Raw genomic sequence first — 25,519 nt, 5'->3', positions numbered from 1 at the left:
CTCTATTTTTAATTGCCTTCCTTTATTACATTATAATGGTTTTCCTTTTCTAATGTGCACATTGAATATTGATCAATATTTACATCTTTTAAAACATTCTAGGAATAGCAGTTATAATTCCACTGTTAACTTGAAAATGTTTTCCATTGAAAAACCCTAATACCTTCACATGCACCTTCCCTTGCAGGGTGATGTTGCAAATGAGGTGGAAACGGAGCAGATACTCTGCGATGCTTCTGTGATGTCTTTTTCTGCAGGAAGTTACTCTTCTTATGTGCAAGTCAGAGGCTCAGTCCCTTTGTACTGGTCCCAGGACATTTCAACTATGATGCCTAAGCCACCGATCACATGTGAGTCGGGCGGTCTTCTTAGTAGTGACTCTTCTTTACCCACATTTAGGATGAACTGCTGTTGCAGGAATCTCATAAAAACTTGGGTCTTGACAAAGTTTTAGTAGTAGAAAGTAGATAATTTAGAAGAGAGATTTCTATTACTTTTAGAATACCTTTATATATATTTTTTGAGAGCTTCTTCCATATTTATTGATCAAATGGTTGTTAACAACAATAAAATTCTGCATAGGGGACTCAATGCACAATCATTAATCAACCCCAAGCCTAATTCTCGTCAGTCTCCAATCTTCTGAAGCATAACGAACAAGTTCTTACATGGTGAATAAGTTCTTACATGGTGAACAGTGCAAGGGCAGTCATCACAGAAACTTTCCGTTTTGATCACGCATCATGAACTATAAACAATCAAGTCAGATATGATTATTCGTTTGATTTTTATACTTGATTTATATGTGAATCCCACATTTCTCCCTTATTATTATTATTATTTAATAAAATGCTGAAGTGGTAGGTAGATGCAAGATAAAGGTAGAAAACATAATTTAGTGTTGTAAGAGAGCAAATGTAGATGATCAGGTCTGTGCCTGTAGACTAAGTATTAATCCAAGCTAGACAAGGGCAACAAAACATCCACGGATACAGAAGATTTCTCTCAAAACACGGGGGGGGGTGAGGTTCTAAGCCTCACCTCTGTTGATCCCCAATTTCTCACCTGATGGCTCCCCTGTGACTGTGCCTGTCTTAGGTTGTTCCTCCCTTGAGGAATCTTACCCGTCTCTGGCTAGAATACCTTTATATTTTACTTAAATTTTGTCAGCTATTAAATTACTCATGTTTCACGTCAGAAATGTAGTAATCATTCAATTCAATAAATTCATGAAGAATAAACATCTGCTAAACTTGAATTTGGGGAGTGAAATAACTAGAAGATGAGATGAATTGCATTTCTATAAACATTAAAAACCAAAATCCTGTATTTTTTTTTCTTGCCTTCTAATTTGCATGTGTCCTTTTTTCTCACCAGTGGACCAGGCAGACCCGTTCGCGCACGTGGCTGCCCTTCACTTCGACCAGATGCTTCAGAGGTTCGGCTCCCCGGTCGTCATCCTGAACCTAGTGAAGGTACGACATGCTCATCCGGCCATGACGGCCATGCACTTTGCCTGCCTCTTCCTCAGCACAGGGGGCTCTGCAGGCTTGCTCTGCCTCCCCCCAGCTGGTCCTGCTGTGACAGCTCTCTGTCTTGAGCTGTCCAAGCCGGTGCCCACTGGCCGCGGATTCCGTGTGACACCTCCTGGGGGCCTCGGAGAACCAGGGGCAGCAGTCCATGCAGCTCCCGCGCTGCCCCTGGGCAGTAGGCTGTCAGCCCGGGTCAGGCACAAGTCTGTCAGAGGTTTTAAATCCTGGGCCACGGGTAGACTGTGTGTGTATGTGGGGAGGGGAGGACGGCGGGGGCTGTCTCTGACCCTTCTGAAGCGGTACGCAAAATCACTTGTATATCTGAAGTTTTCTTTGGTTGTTAAAGGGGTCTGTGACCCTAAGGAGGCTGACGAACTGATGCACTGCGAACAGACAATGCATAAAGCAGATGCTTTACATGGACACAACTGAAGGTTGATTAAATAAACTTTTCTCTCCATCTCATAAAAAGGTCAGATTTGATGGAAGAATTTCATGAAGTTGTTTTCCTAGTTGATTTAAAGTCCTTTTGAGAAAAATTCCAAGTATATAATTTTCTTAGATGTAAAAATAAACTATATGTTCATCCAAAACTGCCTTAACTTAATCAACTCTTATCTAATTCATCTACTTGATTTACTTAGCTGTCAAAATAGATACCCTGTTTTGTTTCTACAGTAGTTATCTGATTAAATTCATGACCATTGAGAAGTAGTCACCGTGGCTGAGCAGCGTAGACCTCTCAGTGCCAGTGTAGTGCCTCCACCCCATGTCAGCGTCCCTGATGCTACCTTCTTTCTAGGTGAAGGTCCGATTGGGGTAACAATAAGAATAGTTCATTCTTACTAATACGCACCATGTGCCAGATGCACTAACAAGAAATTACCGTGTTGTATCTCTAAGCTCCACATTGATGCTCTAAGGGGGACACTATTGTTACCCCATTTCACACAGAGACCAAATGGAGGCCTAGGAAAGTTGCGAACCTTGCCCATAGCCACGTGGCTAGTTAGTGGCAGCTCTGGTGTTCCATTCATGGAGCTGCACGGTAATGCACTGGCCGCTTTTGAATGAGACACGGTGTAAGACCTGCAGGGATCCTTCAGGCAAGGAGGCAGAGGGCCAGATGTGGTCCTGTGAACACCTATCAACTTCATTCAGCCACAGCATGAAAGGGGAGAAAGGGCCTGCCTCTGCTGCCTGCAGGGCGCTGTGTGCAGGCTGAATTCAGAAATGTGCCGGGGGATTTCCCATCCATCCCTGTTCATCCCTGCCTGATCCTTAGCTGGTTGGAGTTGGGGGGTGGGGGTCCCTTCTTTTGGTCCTTGGGGAGTTCTGCTCTCCCAGAGTGTGATGTGGGCTGTGTGGGCCAGACCCAGGTAGAGCGAGCTGGGCTTCTGGAAGCTGCATCTGTTGACTTTAATTCAGTAAAGTATTTATTTCTTAGCATTTATATTACTTCAATTTTACTAGACTACATTGTAGTAGATTAAGACTTAGGCTTTTTGTCTTAGCTGAAAAGCACAAATGTTAAAATTCTGTTCCTCTAGTCTAAGGTTATTAGAACACTAAAATGTTTAATTTTGTTAAAGGAACGAGAGAAGAGAAAGCATGAGAGAATTCTCAGTGAGGAGCTCGTAGCCGCTGTGACATACCTCAACCAGTTTCTGCCTCCTGAGCACACCATTGTTTACATTCCCTGGGATATGGCCAAGTACACCAAAAGGTAAGGAGATAGGCATGTGTCTGCTTATGTCATCTTACTTTTCTCCTGATGGTAAAATAGCAGGAAGCTGATCTCTGGAAAAGTAAATGTTGGCTTTAAATTTCTGTCATGAACCTGCTGAGCGGCTGTTTGCTTTTGGTGTGTCATTTCAGTGTTTAAATTAGCCCTCTGTTTACACCATTTGCAAATTCTTTTTGAAGTATCTAGTCATTTCAGAACCTCTCTAGTCCACTACATTTCCTTGAGGACGTTAGTTTCACTTTTTCTACTTCATTCTCTCTCCCTGCTTAACCGCTTTTCTCAGACACTACTTCCCAGTGATCTCACTTGGAGAAGAACCTTAAGTAACTCCTGACCGTGTGTAGTAAGTCTGGACTCCTTAGCGTAATACCAAATAAAGCCCATCACCTGGATAGTTCCAGAAGGCAGTGCCCTCGCTTCATGCCCAGAGCTGCTGTGTTCCTGCTCTGCCCCCACGGTAGCAGCCTGTGGCCCTCCCCCACCTCCTGGGCTGCTTTCCCACCCATCTTTTTCCTCCAGGGGCTCATTCAGAATTCATCTCATCCAAATCCATCAGCCAAGGACCAGACAGAAGCCCGCTGGGCCGGATGGCCGACCCCTGGCCCAGCAGAGAGCACCTCTGCAGCCTCCATATGTGCCCAAGTCCGTCCCCGGAGGCAGTTGATGGACCCGCCTTTGCCTTTCCGCTCACTTTCTTGGCATCCTGTAAACACTCGGATTAGTTTGAGGTCTCATTTTTTGATGTTACTGTATTATTGTTTTGCACTTAATTCATTGTACTTTTTTCTGAATCATTTTATGCAGTCAGATCAGATACCCACGCTCACAGGCTCACACATACACACCTTCCCGGAGCATAAGCCTCATTGCAGGTTGGAGCCTTTCACATTCATTTATTTCCAGGGTTTTCTTCCCAGACACCTGCACTGTGCATTGTGCCCCCCTCCCTGTTGTTTCTGAATGCACAGACTTGACTGACTTGAAAGGCTCTGGGAAACCGGAAGGGCTGTAATGTGCCAAGATGAAGGCTTGCCAGCAGTTGATACTAAGTTACAGCTCTTTACCACCTCTGTACCAAATCATGCTGGTTATTGAGTATACATTGTATTCTAGAAATTGTTACACTATTTCTGTTGAGTATAAGAGAGTTTAGACATTAAATCACTGGTTATCATCACTGTAGACTTTATTCACTTCAGGTATAATGATAAATATGTATTAAAATTGGGATTCTTCACACTTTTGTGATTTTTCCTCTTCTCCTCAGCAAGCTGTGTAATGTTCTTGACCGACTGAATGTGATCGCAGAAAGTGTGGTGAAGAAAACAGGTTTCTTTGTGAACCGCCCTGATTCCTACTGTAGCATTTTGCGGCCAGATGAAAAGTATGTATGGTATTTAAACACTTCAGATAAATCAAGAATTTTGCTTACAGATAAAAGTACTCTATAAATAGGAGCAGTTTGTACTGTGTGAGAGGTGGTGAGTTACTCCTCTGGGGAGACAAGACAGGCTGCTCGGGTCAGCGTGATGGACAGTCGCTGTGGGCAGGGATTCGCTCCGGCAGGCACACACCTTGGGGTGGTAGCCGCGGAATCATTTTGGTTTGCCTCGTGGAATCAACATTACATAAAATATTTCTGTAAAGAAAAATTTCCTGCAATGAATTCTATTTTTCAGTTTAAAATAGGAATAGGAATTTTTTTCTTATAGACTAAATTAACATTTTAATGAAAATAATGTTTATTATTGTACTCTAGTTGTTTACTCAGAAATCTTCCTTCATTACTATTTTGTGAGCTTCTTCAGATCAAGGACCTGTGTTTATCTTTGTTGGGATCCATTATTATATACTTTGAGCACTATTTTCAGTTAACAAAATTAACTTCCTATAATGGCTAAAAAAAAAATGAAAACCACCAACTATAAGGGTGTATGTCTTCAGAAGTAATTCTTTTTTTATAGCTTGAATTTTAGGGCACCCATGACAGGGCCCCCAAGACAGCTCCCGGCTCAGTGACCCACCAGGAGAGCTGGAAGCACTCATGGACTGTTGTGCACATGGCCGTGATTTGTGACGGTCAGAGGACACGACGCAGGATTAGCAAAGGGCAAAGGCGCACAGGCAGAGTGCGGAGGAAGCCGAGTGCAGGCTTCTCCTGGCAGAGCTGCCCAGCATAGGCCTCATACCCCCAGCAGCTGGCATGGCAGCAGGTGTGAGGTGCTGTGCAGGGGAGAATGGTGGACACAGTGCCTGGGTTTATTATTGGAGGCTGGTCCCGTGGACAGCCTTTGCCTGGCAGGTACCCAAATTTCAGGCTCGCAGAAGGAAAGAGGATGTTCCACAAAACCATACAGTTTAGGCGCAGCGAGCCTCTCTTAACTGTACCGAGAATGGCCGCAGCCCGACCCCTAGGTGCTGGCCAGGGGCTGGCCTTGGGAGTGAGCCTTTGAGAGGCCAGCAGCCGTCAGGCCTGCTGTCAGCTCCTTTCTGCGCCACGCCTTCAAAGTGTTTTAAGTAATTAAAATAAGATACTAATATCATTTCACAGTACTTAGAACATATCCCTGTGCATTCATTAGCATTTGGAGAAAATGAATAGGAGGGAAAATAATAAGAAAGTCTGTAAAAACAGGCAAAGGAATGTAACAAAGCCCCATGAAAAAGAGCTGGAGGAGGGGAGAATCCAAGTGTTGCAGGGAGAAGGATAAGGCTCGGAGAATATGCCCTGTGATTACTCATGTCTGTAGAGACCAGGCAGGACATGGGCTTCAGTTAAAGCAAGAGGGAGTTTGGTTGGCATGGGTGGCAATGCCAGCACATGGGGCAGTGGGGCATTTAAGATGCTCCTTCCCTGGCTTCCTTGAGGAAGCGTGGACAGCATCCCATCTCTGTTACATGCGTATTCATTTATTTGGAAGGGTGAAAGAAAGTAGAATCAGCTCATTATTCAGATGCATTCAGCTCTGTTACTTTCTTTGATCTTAATAAAGAGCTTGTACCAAAAATTAATATAGATAATGTTATTAAGTGTTTTTAAAGTATGTGTTTTTAAACAGGTGGAATGAACTAGGAGGGTGTGTGATTCCCACTGGCCGCCTGCAGGTACGGATGACATCATATTAATAATGACTAGAGTCTGTATTCAGTGTATGATGCTTTCTGGAAAGTGGTCGTGGAGAGGGACACTTCCTATTTAATGCAAAACTTAATCATTTGAGAGTGATTTTTTTTAAAAGCTTTACTGCTCCTGTTTAACTCTTACAGAGTATGTGCAGCTAAACTAATAACGGCCCATGGATTTTTTTCTCTATATTATGAATTTTATTATTGGAAATAGGACATAAACAGGAATATGACAAGAACAAATTGGGATGACTTTTGAGACTGAGCTGAATACAGTCACTATGTGTTTGAATTAAACTTTAAGCATGTTACAGCCTCAAGCATTAATTTGGTTTATACAGTAGAGATGATATATCAGAAAAAAAGCACATATTTTATTAATTGGTGCATGTGGAAACTGAGCTGCTTGTTTCATCTTGTTAAACTAAAGAAGAAAATTCAAGCATAGACTAGAAGGGGCAGCGATGCTGCTGCGGAGTTGTAAGTGAGCAGCAAAGAGAACCTTTTCTAATTGAGGAAACATTCATTATTTGTTCAGGAATAATACCAGCCTACAGCTTTTCTTCTACTTCTAAGAAGAAATCTAAAGTATGATAGAAGTAGTTTTGCTGGCTGACAATGAAAGTCTTAAGGTATTTCTCTTTAGACTGGCGTTCTTCGAACCAACTGTGTGGACTGCCTAGATCGCACCAACACGGCCCAGTTCATGGTGGGCAAATGCGCGCTGGCCTATCAGCTGTATTCCCTGGGGTTGATCGACAAGCCGCACCTGCAGTTTGACACAGATGCAGTCAGGTGAGCCTTACTTTTCATGTTTTGAAGGCCAGAAGGCAGGAAGCAAACCTGGGGAATAGCACGCACTTCTGTGAGCATGTTTCTCCTTTGAGCTCCTCAGAAACATGTTGCTGAACAACATTATATAAGTTAATTATCGTTTTCTGTGACTTTATTGCTTATTGGGCTATTAACCCAATACATTTTGCATTTGCATTAATTTATCTTCAAGATGTTGAAAAATCTACTTGAAAGGACAGGCCCAGTGGAGTTCATAAAGTAAAAGACTTATTTTGGATCTGTGGCTATGTGAATAATGTATACTGCTTTTGGCAAAAATCTTTAATGTTTGTTTTTCTCTTGCTTAGGTTGTTTGAGGAGCTCTATGAAGATCACGGGGACACCCTGTCCCTTCAGTATGGGGGTTCTCAACTTGTCCATCGTGTAAAAACCTACAGGAAGATAGCACCATGGACCCAGCACTCAAAAGACATCATGCAGACCCTGTCTAGATATTACAGTAATGCTTTTTCAGGTAATTCTGGAAAAATAGGCATTTCTAAGACTTACACTGTTGCGAGTTTTCCTTTTCATGCATACACTTTTTTTTAAGCCATATAAAATCAAAATTAAATATTTAAAAAGTCTAAGTAAAATAGTCTATCACTTAGAAAGTACTGAATAAACATCTGTTCTATAAATGAATGAATGAACTTTGTATTTTAAATAAGGCACTTTTGCTGTGCTACACATAATTGCAGCTTTTACATAAAGCAAAATATTTTGATTCCTTGGCTTCTGTCTCCTATATTTCTGTGTATTTGTTACAACAGTTAAATTTGTTTGAAGGTATTGAATCATTATTTTAAAAATTTTATATTGAAGTGTAGTTAACATACAGTATTGTGTTAGTTTCAGATGTACAACACAGTGATCTGACATTTATGCACATTACAGTGTTCACCACAATAAGTCTATCCACTGTCTCCACACAGTTATTACAGTATTATTGACAATATTCCCTATGTTGTACTTTTTCTTCCCTGTGACTTACTTTATAAGTGGAATTTGTACCTCTTAATCCCCTTCACCTGTTTTGCCCATCCCCTTAACCTCCTCTCTTCTGGCAACCACCAGTTTATTCTCTGTTTTTATGAGTCTGTTCCTGTGTTTTGTTCCTTCATTTGTTTTGTTTTATAGATTCCACATGTAAGTGAAATCATAGGGTATATGTCTTTTCCTGTTGGACTTATTTCACTTAGCATAATACCCACCAAGTCCATCCATGTTGTTTCAAATGGCAAGATTTCATTCATTTTTATGGCTGCGTAGTATTCCGTTCCATGCATGCATATATACACCCACATGCACAAATACATGTATACATACTCCACTTCTTTATTCATTCCTCTACTGATGGTCACTCAAGTTGCTTCCTTATCTTGGCTATTGTAAATAATGCCGCAGTGAGCATGGGGGTGCATATTTATTTTCAAATTAGTGTTTTTATTTTTTTCAAATAAATACCCACATGGAAATGCTAAATTGGTATTTCTATTTTTCATTTTTTGAGGAACCTCCGTATTGTTTTCTGTAGTGGCTGCACCAGTTTACATTCGCACCAACAGAGTGCAAGTGTTCCCTTTTCTCCACATCCTCACCAGCACTTGTTTTTTCCTATCTTCTGGATACTAGCTAATGAAGCATTTTTAAATAGGGCTCCTATCTTGACAGTTCTCTAAGAATGTAAACATCACTGATTTTTTTAAATGTCAACTAGAAATGAATAGTAACATTAACACTAAATTATGCCCTTTCCTTACTTTCTGACTTGTGAATACTAAAAGCAACAGGTTGTTAAAGTGCCACTTTTCCTGCCTCCATTCTGATGCAGTTTTTCACACAGCAGGCGTTGCAAAGCAGAGTGCTTGTGAGTCAGACCCCCAGCCCCAGAATTCACATGGCAAGTGCTCAGCGATTCTGAGTGTCTTGGGCTCTTGAACCAGATCAAGGACTAAAAAAAAGCACAAAATATGGAGAAGAAAGTTTGGTGAGGAGATTGTGCGGCGTGAGCTCTTGGAGTGACTCGCTCACGCCAGGCCTGGAGAGGGGAGCTTTCAGCAGGCCCTGGGCACCTGGTGCAGCAGTGGTGCTGGGGGCCGTGCAGCTGCTGGCTTTGGGCCGCTGTGTGACTGAGCTGAAGCAGAGGGACAGGCTGGCGAGAGGGCTGCCACGTCGGGAACAGCCAGCCCTCCTGAAGTTGGCTGGGCCAAACGGTCCCTGCATGTTTGCTTGTGACCAGATGTAGGCCTCCCGGGGGAGGGTGCGGAAGTGCTGGGAGTCTGTCCCTGGCCACAGGGACCCTTGCACAAGAACCAAGAGATGGTCCCTAGGTTCCTGGGGAAGGAGCTGCGAGAGACTGACATGAGAAGAGGCATGTGCTGCGCGAAGGGGACGGCAGGAGAGCCCCCAGCAGTGGGGGGTCCCTGAGGCATGCATGAAAACACTCACAGGGGTCAGCTTTCACCGTTGTCCATGCCCAGAGGGAGTGCAGAGCCACTTTGCTATGCGGCAGTTCAAGTGTATTTGTTTTCTTTGCTGTGTAACAAATTACTAACAACGTAGCAGCTCAACAACATGCATTTGTTCTCCCAGGATTTCTGTGGTCAGAAGTCCAGGCCCAGGTTAGCTGGATTCTCTGCAGTCTCTCATGAAGCTGTGCTCAAGGTGTCAGCCACGCCATTGTCCCATCTCGAGGCCTAACGAACGAAGCATCTACTTCTCCACTCGTGTCTGTTGTTGGAATTAAATTTCTTGCAGTTTCCGTGGCGACAGGACTCGTAGCAACTTGCTGCTTCACAGCCAGCAAGGAAAGGAGCCTCTAGAATGAGTCTGCTAGCAAGACGGGGTCTCATATAAACCACACTGCGTCGGGGGGGGGGCTGGCCCGCCTCGGCCACGCCCGGTGCTCAGAAGCAAATCATAGATCCCATCCGTGCCCGGAAACCTGTGTCACCACCTAGGGCCGCTGTGACAGAGCAGCACAGATTGGGTGATTCACAGGTGGGGAGGCCAGAGTCCAAACCCAGCATGCTGCTGGGACCGGGCCCCACAGAGGCCGAAGGGGAGCACCCTCAGTCCGCCAGCCGCCTTGGCGCCCTCGGCTCATCCCCTCGGCACCCCCATCCTGCCGTGGCGCCACGTGGTCCTCTTCCTTCCTGAGTGTGTGTGTGTGTGTGTGCGTGTGTGTGTCACATTTCCTTCTTAACCAAGGACCCCAGATCGCTTCACTCCCTCTTTAAAAACCCTTCCAGGGCTGCTGTTGCTCTTAAAACAAGACTCGTCGCTGTGACCCACAAGCCTTCTGTGGTCTGGCCCTTCCATCCCTCACCTGCCTTCTGGCTCCCCGCTGCCCCCATCCTCCCTGGCCTTCCTTCCGCTCCTGGAGCTGCCCGGCCGCTCCCCCTTCAGGTCTCTGCACTTGTCCTGACGGGCACAGGCCTCGGAGGAGGCTGCCTGCTCCTCGCCCTCCTTAGATGCTTCCGCCTCTGCCCCTTTCCCTGACCACCAGTATGAGTGTCCCTCTCCTCTCCCACCATTCTCAGGTGCTCGGTGTTATTTTCTTCATAGAACTTATGTCCCCTGAAAGTCCCTTGACCGTTACTTGCTTGCATGTATTTTTGTTTCCCACTGCTCAGTTTGAGCCCCCCAAAAGTCAGTTGTGTGTATCACTGAATCCTCAGTGCGGGACGTAACGGGTTCTTGGAGGAATGAGTGAATGTTTTTTTTTCAATTGTGAAAGTAGTATATGTTAACTTTAATAATTCATAAATAAATCATATAGTCCTCACCTTCCAGAGATAGCCAGTTATTTATATTTACGAGAATATGATCCTTCGAGTTTTATTACACATATAATTTATATTCTACTTTTGCCCTTTTAGATGATGTAAGCAATCTTTATGACCTTAAATATTCTTCTACAACATGATTTTTAGTAGCCTATGGAAGCCTGTCCTTCAGCATTGTGATTCAGTTGTTATTATTTTGCATTTGGGTTCCTTTTAAACAAACATCTTTGAACATATACCTTTTTTGCATATGTTTGATCTTTTATTATGAAAATTCTAGAAGCATATTTATTAGAGAGTATAGATACTTTCAGGGCTTTAAAATACATGTGTGTACACATATACATGTGTGTGTGTGCATACATGTGTGTGTGTTTTACCTGATTGCCTTATAGAAAGGATATAGCAGTTAATGCTCCTTCAGCGGAGTATGGACGTGCCCATTTAAAAAAAATATTTGCCAGCTTAATAGTAGAAAATGATATATTGTTTTGACCCGCATTTGTTAGATAGCTAGTAAAATAGAATTTTTGTATGCTCATTGTCTATTTCTGTTTCTTTAAAAAAATTCTGTGTTTCTCTTTGCCTGTAAGGGTGTCAATCTTTGTCTTTCTTACATATAATTGTATTTATTTCAGTGTATAGTATGAGCTAGGGATCGAACCTTCGTATCCCTTCCCCTTGCAGTAGTTAAGCAGTGCTCATTATTGAGGAATATTCCTGTCCCTTACTGGCTTCACAGGCCCCTCAACACAAACTTACTTTAATATTAGAACAACAAAGACTCTAGTTCCAAAATAAATTCTTTTGGCAAATTAAAAAGAACTGTTAGATTTGAGCCTTAGCTATTTAAATACAATGTGTAACAGAACTGGTTAGTGTTTACCTGTTTGAATGGGGTTTGATAGGTGTGTATTCTTCTTTCCTTTAAAGCATGAAAAAGTACACAGTAGGTACTCATCTAGTCCTCTTTGTAATCTGCATCTACAGAGGACTTACCCTGTTTTAAGTTCTTGTCTATAGTCCAAGGACAGCTGTCTTCCTGGCATCGATATTCTTACTTGCAGTCAAAAGTAGCCAGTAAACAATCCTCAGGCCCATTAGGGCTGGCCTTACGGTGCATGCTTAGTAAGTGGCCTTTAGCACCAGAGATACGTTTTAAGTCATAACAACAGCAGTGCATTCAAGACATCTCCATTATGATCCTTTGAATGAATGTCCTCTATTTGGTCATGTTTCTCACATCTTACATTTTATCATACTTGTTAAAATAAAGGAAGCTACTAGGTTTAAAGGATGAAAGAAACTCCTTGAAAATATGGCTGAAAATGGCAAGCTTCTTTAGATAGTATTAAGATATTTTGAGGTACTGCATAGTATGAATCATTAAATGCCATTAAGGCTATTCAAGAAGCAGAAAGAGTGTAATTACTATAAAAGCAGTATGTTTACTTTCGTATTGTGTAAAGAGGATGCAGCTTGGGGCGTTAATGTCTGCATCATTTAACACTTGATGTTTTCCCTCAACAAATGGCGAAAAAGGCTTCAAATATATTCAGCATATAAATACATGCTTTTTATATATTACTTTTACCTGAAAGATAAGTGCTGTTTTAATGGAATGCTTCCTGTCAAAATACTAATGACTTGAATACATATTTGATGTACCATGTTTCCTTTATTGCTTTTGCTGAAATGGCCAAACAGCCCAATGAGAGCAATGTTGCTAATTTCAGAAATAACTGTGTTCACTATAGCTGTTGGAAGAAAATTGATTCTTTGACAATGTTACCTTGTTTCAAAAGCAGTCATTTCTGTTGCACTCTCTTCCTACTTCTTGCTCATTTTCAGAAAGAGGTTATTATTGATATTGTGGATGTCCGCCCCAAACTTGAATATACAGGGCTCTGAGACAAGAATGGAAAGAAGGAAATGGGGGGAAAGAACGGAGGATGCCAGGGAGGAGAGGGTGCAGAACGGGGGAGTGGTGCCTGGGACTGCTTCAGTGCCTGTCATCACTTCTTCCCAAATATAATTAGAAAAGGAAGAGGAAATACACCACATGTCTATCATCAGGGATTCGGGGCTGGTCGGATGGTTAGAATGAGGCTGCTGTCCGTGTGCCCGCTCTGCCATCATCATCCAGCACAAAGGGAGTGGGGCCAGGCCCACAGCTGAGGGGGACAGAAAGTGTTGTAAACATCGTTTCTGCTTAAAGAAACGGAGAGCAGCTTTGCAAGGGTTAGAAGTGGAAGCTGTGCAAACAACCTTGCTCCAGATTGTGCAGCAGTATGAGTAGGAATTGGACTGATTTTATTTGTTTCCAGTGCCTCTCGTCTTTGCAATAGAGCGAAGATGTATTTGTTTCAGGTAGATAAATAAATGGTGAGAGTATGTTTTTGTTCTAAGAACAAGTTACTATAGTACTATGGCAGTTATTAAAGATTTTTAAGAATCTCTCAAAATTCAAGAAGCAGTTTATATTCTCCCTCGCTACATTATGAGCGGTAAGGAGCAAAAAAGAAACGTTTTTGAAGCAAGATTTTAATTCTGCTCAAATTCTTGGTGACTGTTTGAGATTCTGCGTATGTGTATGACTTTTGAAGTATAAATATTATCATTTCCAGAGGTACATATTATGAAATCACAGGTTTCCTAGTCAGAAAACATTCTCCTGAGTTGTATATGTCAGTAGTGGATTTCCTGAAATACGTATTTTTGCTTTTTAGATGCTGATAGACAAGATTCCATCAATCTCTTCCTGGGAGTTTTCCACCCCGCTGAAGGGAAGCCTCATCTCTGGGAGCTCCCAACAGATTTTTATTTGCATCATAAAAACACCATGAGGCTTCTACCAACAAGAAGAAGGTAATTTCCTTCCTAGTCTACTGCGTAAATTCAGATTTGATGTTATTTTGAATATGAGATACTTTTCTTTTTGAGAAATAATCACATGGGCTAAAGTCATCACATTTAGTACCTGTTTGCCATGAGGAGTTTAGCATCGTCGAGGTCCTGACAGTAGGCTTGGGAAATCGTGCTAGCAGTTGGTGAGGATTCGATGAGAATTCAGTGGACAGGGCGGCCCCTCGGGAGTCGTGTGCTGGTGCGAACACTTGTGCCTCGTGAGCGGAGTGTTCCGCCTGGGTTAGGCCTGCGGTGTGACCCTCGCGCCCACCGCGCCTGTCTGCTGGGGCCCTTGATGTGGCACTGCTGCCCCAGCCCTGAAGGGGCCTCTGTCAGTCTGTGCTGGTTGTGCAGACAGATTGCAGGCATCTTAGCAAATGCTTGCATTTCCTAGGGTCAGCCTAAGGCAGTAAGCGGAGGAAAGCGTGGGCTGAGGGCTGGGCTGAGGGCCGGGCTGTGCGCAGACGTTACCCGGGACCTGTAATGGGGCCTCTGGCAATCTCTCTGATCGGCCAAGTGGAGATGCCCATGCACAGGTTGCAGGGCCACTCTGAGGATCAAGTGGGCAAACGTGTGGGAAGTAGTACTGGGTCCGACACAGAATGAACACAGTCCTGAAGCAGCCGTGCTCTGCAGAGACTGCCTGTAGTCAATACCTGTGTGACCAGGGACAAGTCACATAAATGGTCCAATTCTCAGTTTTCACATCAGTAAAATAGACATAATAATAAGATTGAACTTGTAGATTTTTCTGAGAATTAGATGAGATAATATCTTTAGCACATAGTAAGTCCAGTAGATGTTAGTGTTATTATTTTTAAAGGAGGTTTACATTCCCTAGTCATAACATCTATTAAAAATCACACAAGATGGCCATAAAATCTGGAAACTTAAGGCATTACTATTTTATCACATATTATAATATCCTGTCAATAAGCACTATTATATATTCACTTGTTTCCAAACTTGGTGGGCTTTCTGTACTTAATACTGTGTTTACCAATGATTTCTTCTGAAATAATATTTTTGACAAGTAAGGTAAGGAGGAATGAGCCTAGTTTGTGTAGAGTTCATCCACGCCTGGTCCCCGTGAGGTGCCCCCTCGTGTCACTCGAAACCCCCCCTTCGCTGCTCTGCCGCAGACCACCGACTGAAGCTGTGTTCCGAATCAGGTGACTGTGCTGCACATCGTCTAAGATGCCATTTATTGAGTCAGTATCTATACAGTGTCACCAAGGTGTTTAGAAACTAAGTGTTGATTGTTTTATTGACTTGGAGGCGGGAGATCCCCCAGCTGCCCTCCCTGTCCGGCACGTGAGCCCTCCTGCGCCCCTGCGGGGAGGGGGCCCCGGCCCCTGCTTACAGCCCTGGTTCACCGGTGTGGACGTGTCTGGGCGGGGAGGCAGCTGGGTTTGGACGGCCCGCTTACACACTCCTTCCTCTGCCTCTCTAACTGTGTCCACAGACCCCTTAAGACCATAGGTCCTCATCCACTTGAGAGTCTTTTGCACACCTGAAGACAAGTCTGCACGCCCTGCAGGCCCCTTCCTCTGGTCACACAGCCCCACTCCCTTCGTGCGCGTGATTCCAGGTCTGTTCAGCATTCAGGGTGCTCTCCTCTGTATGTGTTCCAGCCAGTGTCAGTGTTCTGCTGTGTGCCTTCCTTACCTGTACCATCCTGTCCTGCTCTTTTGAGCATTCTTGTCACATCCATATGCTTTGCCTGCTTCCAAAAGTATTGAAGTGTATGTCCTACTTATTATCCGTTGTCTCTGGCTCTGCAGCTTCCCACATCTAACCAGCTGGCCGTCTTGCCCCTGACAAGTCCTGATGGGGAATGCTGACTGCGGTAGGGTAGACACAGCCCTGAGATACCGCTGAACAGCCCCTCCCCCTTGACAGCGTCACAATGTGGGGTTGGAATCTCGTGAGCAGCTGTAACTCACTTAACCATGTTGTCATCCTGCCCACATTCCTCTGCCGTGTTCACAAATACCAGTTTCTTTGCTGAAGTCCATATATAATGTCACTTGGGAGGGCTCTTGAGGTAGCCCGGGGAAGGAAGAGTCTTTTCCCATCTCCCTGACTTTCCTGAGTGGGCTCGTGGGACGGAGCCTCCTACCGTGAGAGGCTGAAAACAAAAGCCGACTTACGAGGTATTGTGCGCAGAGGAAGAAGTGGTGCCACCGTACAGGCCCTGGTGCCAAAGCAGGCCTTCCCCGGGGCAGGTTCTGCTCCCCTGGCCAGTGTGCCTGGTGCAATGAGAGCCTCTCTGCCCTGCGCTCAGACGCTCCCAGCGCCACCCGCCCCAGCCCATCCTCCCCAGGTACTTATTTCCCACGGGCTTTTTTGCTTCTGAGACCCACTTACAGGAGTTGAATTTTCAAAAAAGTATCATCAAATTGCTTTATCTTGCTAAGGGAAATACAGTCAAGTAATGCTTTTAAGAATTATGGCCTTGTCTCAACCACTAATGCAAAATCATCTCTTCATTCTTTTTCTCCATATGAAGCATTTTGAGTTAAAACACATTCTTCATAAGGTTTGGTTCTTTTTCCTCTAAGCTAATTATGAGCAACATCCTTCAGGAAATTCCTTACATGTCAGCTGATAACTTGCCTACTTTCCCCTCTGCCAAGGTCAGGTCATCACAAAACAGACCTTGCACACACACCCGTCTTAAACAGCTGGCCCATGTCTTCTCCATTCCCCTGGCCTGTGATAGTCTGAGTCCCCTTCAGAAAAGAAAATGAAACTAGCCAGGTGTGGCTTGTTTTAGTAAATTTATGTGGATTCACAGAAGTCAGTGGCCATCTTTGAGGCCACCACCGCACGCCTCTGTTTGATGCTTGGTTCTGTTGCGTTGCTGGGTTGGCGTCACTCACGTGCCATTTCCGGACTCTCCCCCGTCTCCCTTTGGCACATCGAGACCGCCTTTGCCCGTCTCCTGTGGTCCCTCTTCACTGCGCTCAGAGGGTCGGTCCCCGCTGTGCGGGGCGCTGGACACACCTAGAGACCCTCTGCTGCTCCCTTCTGCCTCCCGGGCTCTGCGCAGGTTCCTCGGATCTTGTGTTTTTCTCTTTCTGGCATGAAACTTATCATGGCTGGTGAGCATAGAAACAGTCCTGGGGTTAAGTAGCTCTACTTTCTGTGTCAGTGTTGTCAACATGGCATTTCTGACACACAGAGCAATGTTTGGCACACAGTAGGTACTTAATAGATGTTGAAAGACTGAATTCTCCGCAACAGTCAGTTTATTCATTTTCTGTTCTTTTCATGCTCTGAAACCTTGCTATTCAAAAAGCGGTCTGAGGACTAGGCCCTTTGGCACCACCTGGAGCTTATCGTAAACGCAGAATCTTAGGCCCCACCTTTGCATCCGGATCTGCCTTTTGATAGGGCCCCCAGGTGATCTGTGCGCTGGGTCTTGGGGAGCACCGCTCTAGAGCATGACTCAGTCTCGGGCGAATGTCAGGAGCCTTCCCTGCCACCGCAGCAGCCCCCTCCCGCTCTGCCCGGCTCCATAGGGGCCGTGACCTCTTGGCCACCCTTGGGGGCGCATTCTGCTCGCCTTCTCCAGGGTAGTGTTCTGTGCTGCCTGTTGGTCTTGACACTCCCCCATTCTTCGTGACTGGGATTCTTCAAGACTGATGCCAGCCAGCATTTTACTTTTAGGAAGTCTTTTATTTACCTAAAAATTATCTTCCTAGCATTTTTGGCAATAGGATCTTTTTTCTGACCATCTATGTTCTAAATATTTTTTATATAACATTTCACATCCCCCCCCTTCCTAGCTCTCATGAGCTTTGGTATAGCATTTCCCCCCTAAATATCCATTCCATCAGATTTAGAACTAAACTAAAAATTTTGAGTTAAATTCAGTGTTCAGGGAGAAAGTTCAGGATCCCTTCAGATTCTCTGCTCACAGGGAGTCTTGTAGCAGAAATCCAGATGACAGAAATGTCCTGCCTTACTCTGGCCCCTCGGCCATCAAGCAGTGAAAGCTTGCAGAGTAACTAACACAGGCCCAGGTCCGGGAGGCGGGGAGGCAGCGCCCGGCGGCTGCCCCGTGCGCCCGGCGGCTGCCCCGTGCGCCCGGCCTCTTCAGCTGCGGGTCGGGAACGTCGCAGCGCTCGCTCTCAGATGTGCTTTTGCAGGTCTGTGATGCGGTCGAAACAAGAAAGGGGCTGGAAAGTAACTGACACGCTGAAGACCTCCCGTGCCAAACGCTTCACAAACATGTTTTGAAAAGAATAAGAATTAATTTTAAAGTAAGAGGCAACATCTTACTATAGGCCATACAATCCCTTTTATCCAATGAATTGTAGAAAACCAGCATTCACATTTGGCCCATCTTATCTTTTTTTTTTTTAATTTTATAGTTACACTTACTGGTGGACACCAGAGGTAATAAAACATTTACCACTGCCATATGATGAAGGTAGGTACAATGTCTTTTAGTTTTTATACTGCCATATTTTGAAATTGTTCGTCAGTGAGCTTGAAGCATTAAGTTCTTTGCATGTAATATTCTGTTATAAAGAAATGAATAGCTGCTCCGTGTTATGTTGCTGTCATAACAGGCCAGGCATTGTAACAGCTTAGCTTTTTAAAGGACAGGGATTGTATTACACTTCTTTTATCTAAGTAGGCCAGTACATTGTATCTTACAGTTATTAGCATGTCCCTCAATGTTTAATGAATATAATACATTAGTTCATCATTTTAAACTAATTTAAAATTAGTTCATATTTTATCATTCTGATTGTATTTCTAGATATTTGGGGGAAGTGAAGATCTCTTTACAAGGAGAAATAAAAACTTCTTCTATATCTAAGCAGTGGAAAAGGGTAGATATGTGTATCAAAGTACATTTTAGTCACTAAAGTTTAAATTAGATTTTATTAATTTGTCAGAAAGGCAGGAAAGTTTTTATATCAAAAGAATACCCTCAAGCATACAATATATTAGAATGCTATTTCTAAATTTACCTAATTGACTACTTTTAAATAGAATTTACTGATTCCTCTGATCTTGAGAAAACCAATTTTCCTATTTGTGAAAAGGTCTGAGTAAGACCTGCTGCCAGTCCAGTCTGGAGAACCTCAGCTGAGGTCCCCATCTGGTCACGGGTGGCCCTCCCAGCTCTGGTGGTGAAGGCCAGGAAGTAAGAAGATTGCAAATTATTTTTAGTTCTTAATAAGTTACCAGTTAGTCTTTTAAAATATTTGTAACCTTGAAATTGTGGGTGAAATTATACCTTTGGGAAAAAGGAAAGGACTTCAGCAGTCTAACATTGGCTATATCCAGGATTTGAAATATGAAGGAAAATTTACTGAATAGCTGTGTGATTTTTATCTAGAAGGCAGAGGTATTTATTTCAAAGCAAACAGGAATTTAGAGAGCTATCTAATTTGATTTCTAAAAGAACTCCCGGCTCCCGCCTGGACTCGCAGAGGTCCTCCTGTCTCTGGAGCTGGTCACACTCAGCATCACGCTGTGTGTTCTGTGCACATATCTTGTCTCTTATGCACGTGTGCACGTGCCGGGGCAGGAGCTGAGCCATGGCCACACCGCGATCTGTGAGCGCAGTTGATGGAAGAGAAACGTCTGCTGGCTGTGATCTGCGGCTCCGAGGCTGACAGGCGGCGTCTCTCTTAGTTATCTGTGCTGCGAATTTAAAGAGGCTGACCGTGAAGAAATGTCACAAATATGAAGAAGAGATTGATATCCACAGCGAGTTCTTCCGCCCGTATGAACTGAGCAGTTTCGATGACACCTTCTGCTTGGCTATGACAAGCTCAGTGCGGTATGTTGTGAGTGCTCTGATACTGTAAGCATTTGGGGACTGCAGTCCTCCTGGTCTATGGAGAAACATCTTCCGTCACCAGACATCTGTTCGGTAAGCCTGCTGTCCGGCAGCCGGCCAGCCCCTCACTGTCTCCTTCAGGGGTAGCCCCCGTGTCAGACGGCAGAAGATAGTTTCTTCCCTTTGATGAGGTGAAATCTGCTCCCATTGGTCCTGGTTTGTCATTTGGAATAAACCCAGTTTTTTAAACTGAACACAGAAATTGAGAACTAATACAAATTCAGGGAAAAAGCATATCTTTATACTAGAAAGGCCAGGATGTGAATCTTAGAGCAGCCACTGCCTACCTGTGTGACCTAACAAAAATTATGCAACTTACCTGAGTCTTAGAAACTTCATTTCATATAGATAGGGGGGTGTCTCTCTCTCACACACACACGCGTGCACACACACATACCAAGTGCCTGCTGTAGTACCTGACCTGGGTGGGTGACTATTAAATGGTGGCTATCATTATATTACTATTTTTATTAGGCACAACAAGTCTAATGCCTCTTCTACATGACAGCCCCGAGATATTTGAGGAGCAATGTTAACATTTTTCAGAGTATCCTTCCTTTCTTTCATGAATCATATGACATTGTTTCCAGACTCTCTCCATCTGGTCTGTCACCTTTGAACATACTTCAATTTTTTTCTGGGTCTATTTTACAGTTTGGTGCGGCCTTTTAGAAAAACGGTGGGACTAGAATAAGAAAATTGGGCAAAGCAAATCACTTCCTGTTTTATACTAAAGTTTACCTTTTTGTATTTTGCATTTTCTTCAGATGTGACACATGTATGCTTAAACTTAATGTGGTACATGTAGAAACACACAATCTATGGTTTTGTTTCCTAGAAGTCACTCTGAATTTGGCTTCAGTGTTTCAGATGGAAAGTTCAAAATTTTTACTTACTTCATCTTCAGTTAAACTTATTAGTGATTAGCAGTTTTAATGGTAAGGTTGCTGTCATTTCCAGAATTTTTCAGCTCAGCAAAGGATGACACTGCTGCGTACAGGCACACCTCATTTTATTGTGCTTTATAGACACTGAGCTTTTTACAAATTGAAGGTTTGTGGCCACCCTGTCTGTGTTCAGCAATTCTGTCAGAGTAATTTTTCCAATGTCATTTGCTCACTTTGTGTCTCCGTGTCACATTTTGGTAATTCTTGCACTATTTCAGACTTTCTCCTTATAATATTTGTCACGTGGTCTGTGATCAGTGATTGTTGATGCCACCATAGTAATTCTTTTGGGGCACCAGTAACTGCCCATAGCAGATGGTGACTGAGATTGGTGATGTGTGTTCTGACTGCTCCACCCACCAGCCGTCCCCTGACCCTCCCCGGCCCTCAGACCTCCCTGACCCCTAAGGCACAGCAGTACTGATGTCAAGCTCCGTAATGACTCTCCAGTGCCTCTAAGTGTGTGAGTGAGAGGAAGAATCGCACATTTCTCACCTGAAATAAAAAACCAGACATGATCCAGCTTAGTGAGGACGGCGTATCGAAAGCCGAGATATGCCACAAGCCAGGCCTCCTGCAGCAAACTGGGAGCCAGTCTGTGAAGGCAAAGGAAAAGTTAAGGCAATTTAAAGTCCTGCTCCTGTGAGCACACAGGTGACACAAGGAGAAGCAGCCTCACTGCTGACGTGGGGGAAGCTTCAATGGCCTGGAGAGAAGCTCAGACCAGCCCCAGGATTCCCTCAAGCCAAAGCCTCGTCCAGAGCAAGGCCCCAACTCTCTTCAATTCTGTGAGGGCTGAGAGAGCGGAGGAGGCTGCAGGGGCAAAGCAGGAGGCTGGCAGAGGTCGGTTCACAGTTCAAGGCAAGAAGGCGTCCCCACGACAGAGAAGTGCAGGTGAAGCCGCAGGTGCTGATGGAGAGGCTGCAGAGACTTATCCAGAAGGTCTAGCTGAGAAATTCATGAGGCGGTTGCACTCAACAACAGATCGTCAAGGTAGGTAACAGCCTTATGCTGGAAGAAGATGCCATCTAGGGCTTTCACAGCTGGAGAGGAGAAGCTGTGGCTCTTGTTCAGGGCTAGTTGGTGACTAAGTTGAAGTCAGTGCACACTGGCCATTCCAGAAATCCAAAGGCCCTTACGCTCAGTCTCCTCTGCCTGTGCTCTGCGAACAGAACAGCAAAGCCTGGATGGCAGCACAACTGTTCACTACATGGTTTACTGGATATTTCAAGCCCACTGTTGAGACCTACCATCAGAAAAAAGATTCCTTTCAACATATTACTGCCGTTGACAATGCACCTGGTCACCCAGGAGCTCTGGTGGAGATGGACGATGAGGTGCATGTTGATTTCATCCTGTAACACAGCATCCATTCGGCAGCTCGTGGATCAAGGAGTAATTTTGAGTTTCAAGCCTCACTTATTAAAAAATGCATTTCATAAAAGGCTACAGCTGCCACAGATAGTGATTCCTCTGATGGATGTGGGTAAAGTAAATTGAAGACCTTCAGGACAGGCTCCCCCATTCTAGAAGCCATCAAGAACATTTGTGATTCAGGGGGAGAGGTCAAAACACCAACGAGAACAGGAGTTTGGAAGAAGTTCATCCCAACCCTCAGGGCTGAATTTAGTTGGTGAAGCGGCAGCAGGGGTTGAGGAGATTGGCTTGTTTGGAGAAGTTCTGTGGGTAAAATGTTGTCAAACAGCGTCACATGCTCCAGAGACTGTTGGAGCGAGGAAGAGTCAGTCGATGTGGCAGACTTCAGGGTTGTCTTACTTTAGGGAATTGCCACAGCCGCCCGGACCTTCAGCGGCCACCCCTCATCTGTCGGCCGCCGCCAGCGTGCAGGAAGACCCTCCACCAGCAGAAAGATCGCCACCCTCTGGGAGCTCAGATGATAGTTAGCAGTTTTTAGCAATAAAGCATCTTTGTAAGTAACATATGTACATTGTTTTAGACATAATCTGTGGCACACTGAACCACCTACAGTGTAGTGAAAGCATGACTTTTGCATGCACCGGGAAACCCAAAACCCATTTGACTGCTTCACTGTGGTCTTGGCTTTCTGTGGCCTGGATCCGGCCCTGCGATGTTTCCGAGCTGTGCCTGTACGTGTGTGCGTGGAGATAGACAGTAGATTTTATTTATTTATTTCACTGCTTTCTACACAAACATGTCTGTGAATGACCGTGACAGCTGAGTGTTGATTTTGGAGTTACAAGTAAGTTTTAGTAAGAAGAGTTATGTTCTTTAAAGTTCCTGGACACTGAACTAAGCGAACCATTGCTCCTAGGGGAAATAGTTTTAGGGTCCTGCATGCCTCTGGCCACAACATTTTCATCAACCAGTCAACACATAACCTTATTTTGTATCATACTGTTTAAACATGTCTAATATTTAATTTACTTAGTTAAATAGGATGTTTAATGTATATTGTCAGTTCATCAACATGCAGTTCACACAGCCAGCAGCACTGTGACTCATGCCTGGTGGAGCCTCTCCAGCACACGTATTTTCTCTGTAACACACAGCTTCCGTGTGCTTAGAAACACTAGACGGCTTCAGTACCGTGCTTAGGGGCCATTTCAGGTAGATCACCATCAAAAAGCACAAAAATGTGAAAACATGGCCCGAAGCAGACTGTGGAAAGAACACTTCTTTACGGTCTGAGAGTTCCAAGGACAGTGTCATCTCGCTCTGCCTAGGCTGGGAAGATGAGTGCTGGCTCTCTCTCTTTGTCACTGTTCTGCACACGAGCATGTCTGTGAGTGACTGTGAAACCCGAGTGTTGATTTGGGAGTTACAAATAAATCTTAGTGAGTAAGCAAATTCTCAAATACAGAGTCCACATGTAATGAGGATTTATGATATATATTCAAAAAGAAAGAAAGAAGTTGAGCCACTTAAATTTTAAAGACCACATTTTCAAGCTGTTAAATAGGCATTTTGAGTCAGGTGCATCATTACTTTCTCCTTCAAAGAGTGTGGCACTGAGGCACACTCGGAGCAGGGTCCTTGCCGAGCCCCAGGTCTGACGGCGTGAACCACACCGCTTGCCTCGCATCTGAAGAGTCGGGCTTGCATGGTGAGGCCGTGGCGTCAGCTTCTGCTAGGACGTGGTCAGCTGGGGGTTTCTGTTTGCAGTGACCCAACAGTGTTGAGTGACTTAACCCCGACCTCACGCTGGGGGAGTTGATACTTAATGCACACCGCTCTGCTTTGGCTCTTTATGTCAGCTCCCTTAGGTGATACAGCGTGATTGAAACACTGTCCGTAAGACTGTATGGTGGAGTGTTTTACTATTGGTTTGTATGAGTTTAATTTTACCAGAAAACTAATCATGCTCTGTAACCAGAGGATATACATCCTAGCAGTAATTCGGGTATCAACTCTGTCCCAGTAAATGAAATCTTAAATTTACAACTATTGGGCCTCATAATCATAAAGAAAATTCACAGGGAAGACTGATAATAGCAAAGTTACCTAGTGCTGTTACTTCACGGGGTTTACAGCCCTGATCACCTAAGCTCCCCTGAACATTTGGCTCAGAATGTATGTATCTCCAAGGGCAGGAGGGTTTTTATAAGAATGTGAATCGAATGGAAACCAAACCTTCTGGATGGACAGTGATTCATGCGGAAATTTTTGTTCCCCTTTCTTCAGTGACTTTATGCCTAAGACCGTTGGCATTGATCCAAGTCCATTTACTGTGCGTAAACCAGATGAAACTGGAAAGTCAGTATTGGGGTAAGATTTAAATATAGAATGAAGTTTTAAAGATTCGTGTAAAATAACAGTTGTAATATAAGTTCCACCAAAAACTAGTAACTTCAAGTCACATAGTTTGGGACACAGTCCATTTATTACATTTATACAGATGGTTTATTCATAGCACAGGGATCACTAAAGTGTTCAACACTGAAAGTAGAATTATGGGAATTTCAGCAATACAGTGCATTTCATTATTTTAAGTTAGGACTATCACAGGTGGCATAGACAGGTAGTAGATACTGTGTTCTGTCCTGTAAACAGCTGAGAATCCTGTCTCCCACAACATAAAATATGTAGGTAAAAATTTATATTCCTTGTATTTATTTTTGTTGATATCCTGAGGAGACATTGAAACATATGTGCTCAGCTAAGGTAAACGAATAGTTTTTATTACTGTAGCATTGTTTTTGGGAAGACTCACTTCATTATATCCAGTAATACGAGGAAGAAGACAACCCGTGTCTACATCTTCATGCTTCGAGACTGGAGTGAAATGCGCTGCTCGTCCGAGCAAAGAACCCCTGTCAGTGCCACTGACCTGGAAAACCCCAGTGCTAAGATTTCTTCCAGATGCTCACCAGAAGCCCTGGGCAGACTAGATCCTGAGTCCTGGTTGTAGTCCGGAGTGTGCATAGGGTCCTGAATTGGATACCTGGGATTCATACAATGAAATTACCGTCTTCCAGGCACAGCATTTCTGTGGCTTAAATGTGTGGCCTTAAATAGCTGCGTGTTAAGCCCTGGACCAGATGCTAAGGAATTTTAAAAAGGGATATCTTCAGGAGTTTAAAGGAGCTACTGGGACAGACATGTCAATAAACATCCATTACCGTAAAACACAGAAATGTTGTTAACTTAAATTTTTGTAGAAAGTCAGAAACCAATTTATTTTCAGTAATATCCAACCCATGGTCAGACAGATTGCATTTCCTTTCCTACAGCATTTCAGAATATTAGAGTATTTTAAGTCCCTTACAGAAAATTTTTTAAATGAG

At 44.0% G+C, this 25,519-nt stretch overlaps 1 protein-coding gene across 3 annotated transcripts in view; it reads left to right on the top strand.

Annotated features, from left to right (window-relative positions):
• The window catches only part of FIG4 (FIG4 phosphoinositide 5-phosphatase), a 72,462-nt gene that overhangs the window by 34,472 nt on the left and 12,471 nt on the right, over positions 1 to 25,519 (top strand). For 2 of the 3 annotated variants that reach the window (XM_037012251.2, XM_073220805.1), the window contains exons 9-19: positions 188 to 350; positions 1,378 to 1,475; positions 3,125 to 3,258; positions 4,547 to 4,663; positions 6,339 to 6,384; positions 7,052 to 7,200; positions 7,548 to 7,714; positions 13,760 to 13,898; positions 18,320 to 18,378; positions 19,599 to 19,746; positions 24,417 to 24,500. In XM_037012251.2, the coding sequence (XP_036868146.1) occupies positions 188 to 350; positions 1,378 to 1,475; positions 3,125 to 3,258; positions 4,547 to 4,663; positions 6,339 to 6,384; positions 7,052 to 7,200; positions 7,548 to 7,714; positions 13,760 to 13,898; positions 18,320 to 18,378; positions 19,599 to 19,746; positions 24,417 to 24,500 (1,304 nt within the window). The remainder of the gene's footprint in view (positions 1 to 187; positions 351 to 1,377; positions 1,476 to 3,124; positions 3,259 to 4,546; positions 4,664 to 6,338; positions 6,385 to 7,051; positions 7,201 to 7,547; positions 7,715 to 13,759; positions 13,899 to 18,319; positions 18,379 to 19,598; positions 19,747 to 24,416; positions 24,501 to 25,519) is intronic. The other variant, XR_005059698.2, reaches the window with a different exon arrangement.

This window comes from Manis javanica, chromosome 13 (genome assembly GCF_040802235.1).
Source record: "Manis javanica isolate MJ-LG chromosome 13, MJ_LKY, whole genome shotgun sequence".
NCBI lineage: Eukaryota > Metazoa > Chordata > Mammalia > Pholidota > Manidae > Manis > Manis javanica.
The sequence above is the reverse complement of the archived record's forward strand: the minus strand, read 5'-3'. Positions and strand labels throughout refer to the sequence as shown.